At 38.8% G+C, this 4,402-nt stretch overlaps 1 protein-coding gene and 1 pseudogene across 1 annotated transcript; both read left to right on the top strand.

The window, feature by feature from the left end:
• Window positions 1–359: 359 nt before the first annotated feature.
• Window positions 360–1,334, top strand: LOC121991401 (annotated as a pseudogene).
• A 1,306-nt stretch (window positions 1,335–2,640) lies between these two features.
• LOC121991400 (proteasome subunit beta type-6-like) lies at window positions 2,641–4,068 on the top strand. Its single transcript, XM_042545407.1, has 7 exons — window positions 2,641–2,820; window positions 3,028–3,083; window positions 3,157–3,232; window positions 3,331–3,451; window positions 3,542–3,615; window positions 3,729–3,803; window positions 3,946–4,068. The coding sequence occupies exons 1-7, from the start codon at window positions 2,641–2,643 to the stop codon at window positions 4,066–4,068; spliced, it is 705 nt and encodes a 234-aa protein (XP_042401341.1).
• Window positions 4,069–4,402: the final 334 nt, after the last annotated feature.

Here is a 4,402-nt window from a genome sequence, read left to right as displayed (position 1 = left end):
TTTTCAAAGAAATATCAATCTTAGAGTCAAAAAAGAAACAAAATAAAAAGAGTGAAATAGATTATTAAAACTCACAAAAGAGGTTCTTTGTAAGTTTTTTTAGGGGGCGTTTGGTTTAAGGGAATAGAGGTAAGGAATGGGAATAGCAATCAATGTTAATGTTTGGATTACAACAATGGGAATGAAAATAAGGGAATGATTCCTTATTAGTGGGTAATGGCTTATTCCGGTGCCCCACCCCTTCAATCACCCATTCCTGTATTTGCAGCAATCACAATTTCTCATTAATACCAAAAATACCCTTAACCTAATTTCCCGTCTCATTTCTCTCCTTCTCTCCTCTTTGCTTCGAACGACGCCAACGCCGCCTCCTCTGGATGCTCAACGAGTTCGCCTCCCCCTACGACGACTGCGAGCAGCACCTCCCCTATGCCTTCCTGCAGGCCCTCTTCTGCCGAGCCACAGCCTCCGATGACCACTACTACAGCACCTCCCTCGCCGTCGCCGAACGCACCGTCTCCTTCGCCTCCACCCGCCGCCTCGCCCTCAAGTTCCAGGAGGCTGCCCCGTGGTCCACTTTCGGCCACATCGCCGCCAACGGCGCCCTCCTCCAGGCCCTCGACGGCGAGCCTGCTCTCCACATCGTCGACATCAGCAACACCTTCTGCACCCAGTGGCCCACGCTCCCTCGAGGCCCTCGCCTCACGCGCCGGCGCAGACGCCCCGCGCGTCCGGCTCACCGTCGTCTCCTCCACTGCCGCTGGCGTCGTGGCCGAGATTGGAGGGCGCATCGAGAAGTTCGCGCGGCTAATGGGCGTGCCGCTTGAGTTCCGGGCTATCGCTGCCCCCGCGCTGCCACGCCTCATCGACGCGCTGCGCCCCAAGAAGCTCGAGCTCCGCGAAGGGGAGGTCGTCGCGGTGAACTGCGTCGGCGCTCTTCAGAGAGCCGGGTGCGAGGATTCGCGGGACTCGTTCCTACGGGCTGCGGCGGTGCTGCGGCCGAGGGTATTGACCGTAGTGGAGGACGAGGCGGACTTCGGCGCCGCAAGCGAGTTCATGGAGTCCTTCGAGGAGTGCCTGTGGTTCTACGGCTCCTATTTCGAGATGCTGGAGAAAGCTTCCCGGCGATGTGCAACGAGCGGCTTGCTCTAGAGAGGGAGTGCTTCCGGAGCCTCGTCGGACTGCTGGCGTGCGAGGGCGGCGCAGACGCAGTGAAGGCGTTGCTGAAGCGGTAACGGCCGGGATGGTCGCTGCTGCCGACGGAGGGGGAGACGTCGGACATGTACCTAACATGGAAGGATAAAATTGGAAATTTATTTAAATCTCATTACTAATGTTGATTCGAAACAAACATCATCAATTATAATCATATTCATTCCAGATTTTGAACCAAACGCTAATAATGCAATCCTAATTCCCATTCCCATTGACTCCATAATCAAACCCATTATCATTCCGATTGATAAATTTAAACTAAACGCCCCCTAAAAACTAGTTCTTCAATTAAAGATTCAATTGATGAATTACAAGAAGAATGTCAAGAAGAACTAAATAATCATACAACAAATGAGCAATAATCGAATAATCAAGAAGAACTAAATGATAATGCAATCAATGAACGGGAAGAATTGAGAGAAAATGATGATCTTAATCATGCTACGAATGATTAGGAAGAATCGAGAGAAACTGATAATACTAATTTGAATATAAAGAGCTTGACAATTTTATATATAAAAAATGAGGTATTGGAAAATTTTAATTTTGAAAAACTTATTGATGATTTTGCTTCTCAAAGCGCTAGAAAATATAAATGTTTTCAATAATTATTTCATTTTTTTTTATTTGTCAGTATTACACTTTTTAAAGAAACTTAGGAAAGATATTTTATACAGTGTTGTACTTTTTGACGAATCTTGAGAAATATATTTTGTATCGAGTTTATTATATTTTAAATGAAATATATTATTTTTTAAGTTTTCTATTAAACTATATTCAAATTATAAGTTAGTATAATTTTTTTTTTTCCTATAAGGTCCTTTTTCTCTTTTTGTCCATGGGCCTCGAAAAGTACCCGGGTAATTACTAATTAAATACATATAAAATATGATATTTTGAAATTTAAAAATGATATTCGTCCTTTATAGTGTGTGACTTAATTACTTAAACTTAATAGTATTAATTAAGGCGAAGCATAAAGATGATCATGTTCGAATCAATATTAATTAATTATATGTGTTAGATGGGCAAAAAAAAAAATGGTAGTTATTCTACTATGCAGAAAAGATATTGCACACATCATATAGGGATCACGAGCATGATTCTCCTGTCGGCTTCTTCCGAAAGATTTTAAAAATCAATCAATATTATTCATCATAATAATAAGATTATATACAATTATTCCATACGAAATAAATATGAATAAACTACAACTATTTATAAGGAATGAGATCATTGACAACTAAATCAAATCAAATATCTATAAATCTTCAAAAATATACGTATATCTAATTTAATATCTTCCTATAAATGCAATGCCAACATAGTAGACATAAATAAATATGCGTATTTTTATTTTTCCGCATCCTCTCGTTTCCTCTCAGATTTTCCCAAGTAGCAATGGATCTCCACCTCAACGCAGCAATGGATCTCCACCTCAACGCTCCCTATTGCATGGGAACGATTGTTGGCGTGACCTACAACGGCGGCGTCGTCCTTGGCGCAGATTCCAGGATGATCATAGGAACGCTTGTCGCTAATGATTCGGTGTCGGACAAGATCACCCAGTTAACGGATAAAGTTTATATTTGTCGTTCTGGACCGGTAACGACCTCTTGTATTTTTTTAGGTTCATTATTATTTTAAGTAGATATAACTTCCAGTTATATTGGTAGGAATTTGATCTCTATTTCTATCTCAAATCGTTTTTTATTTTTATTTTACCACAAAAGGTTGTGATGGATCGTGATTATTAGTTTAGTTTTTTGAGGTTCTTAATGCAGTCTTTTAACAAGTTTTGGTTTTTTATAGGCTGCTGTTTTGGAGTTTGTCTCAGATTATGTTAGAAACATTCTGGATCAACAAACGTGAGCTAAACTATAATATTTACTTAGTATTTATAAAAACATGGAACATGTATTTTGTTTGTTTATGCCACAGAATTCAATTTGGGCAACCTGCAACTGTCAAAGCGACGGCTAATTTAGTTAGATTATTATTCTCTTATAAAAATACGGTACAAAAACATTACGATCCCTAGTGAAATACATGCTATAGTTTTTTATTTATTTATTTTAAGATACACAATAACACTCTTATACTATTCTACAAAAGAACGCGATACAAATGGGGCAGATGGGTATGATCGTTGGTGGATGGGATAAGTATGAAGGAGGCCAAATATTTGCTGTCGCACAAGGAGGGACAATTTTAAAGCTCCCTTATGCAATTGATGGTTGGTATAACAATCCTAATTTTGAGAATCAAAATAAAACTTATTTTTGTGTCCATATCTTGTATATGATCACATGTGTACTCTCAATAGGATCTGGCTCAAGCGGTATTGAAGGTTTTTTGGACCGAGCATGGAAAGAAGGGATGAGCAAAGATAAAGCCGAGGTGTGAGAAGTGAAGGCAACTTATGCAATTTCTGTTTTTAGCATTATGAGTATTTGCTTTCATATTGTTTGCATTATTGTAATTTGAGAGATTGGAACCGTTTTAAAATGCAGAAATTAGTAGTGAAAGCTGTATCACTCGCTATAGCCAGCGATGCAGCGAGTGGAGGAGCTGTTCGCACAGTTACAGTGAGTGTTTTAATTGTTAAGTGCATAGTTTCTATTTCCTGAAAGAGAATAAAAATACTCAATTCAATTTTGATTGTCCAATTATAATTCAGCCGACCAATTTTAAATAATTTTACTTCTCATTTCTTCTCTGATGTTGCAGATAAACTCTGATGGCGTTATGAAAAATTGCTATCCGCCCGATTCGCTACCTCTGTGTGATGATAAACGTCGACGGACAAAGACGAAGAAGAGGATGACGACCAGTACTGAGCTGTCGTATTGATGATCCGAAGCCATAAAACTTCAGTCTGGAGTAGATGAACATTTAAAATCTATATTTGATGATCTATTATTAACTCCTTGTTTAAGATAACTGAGACTGAATATTGAAACACTATTGAGCTGTCTTTAAATTGAAACACTTATCAATATTTCGTGTTAACACATACACATATTATTGATGAATCTATCTCTCTTTAAATAGTAACTTAATGATTTTTGTTATCAAATTTATATATATTTTTTTCAATACTGTATATTGAATGTTCTCTGAATCGAAAATATGGAATACTGATGATATATATGCAGGATTTATAGATTTTAAAGGAATTTTAGAA

This window comes from Zingiber officinale, chromosome 6B, assembly GCF_018446385.1.
Source record: "Zingiber officinale cultivar Zhangliang chromosome 6B, Zo_v1.1, whole genome shotgun sequence".
Classification (NCBI taxonomy): domain Eukaryota; kingdom Viridiplantae; phylum Streptophyta; class Magnoliopsida; order Zingiberales; family Zingiberaceae; genus Zingiber; species Zingiber officinale.
Note: the sequence above shows the minus strand (reverse complement) of the source record. Positions and strands in the feature narration are given on the sequence as shown.

Excerpts from the sequence above, each read along its gene's own strand:
- LOC121991400 (XM_042545407.1), top strand. The coding sequence starts at position 2,641 with ATGGATCTCCACCTCAACGCTCCCTATTGCATGGGAACGATTGTTGGC. Across the intron at positions 3,084-3,156 it reads AACATTCTGGATCAACAAAC|AATTCAATTTGGGCAACCTG; the intron begins GTGAGCTAAACT and ends TTTATGCCACAG. Across the intron at positions 3,804-3,945 it reads GAGCTGTTCGCACAGTTACA|ATAAACTCTGATGGCGTTAT; the intron begins GTGAGTGTTTTA and ends CTGATGTTGCAG.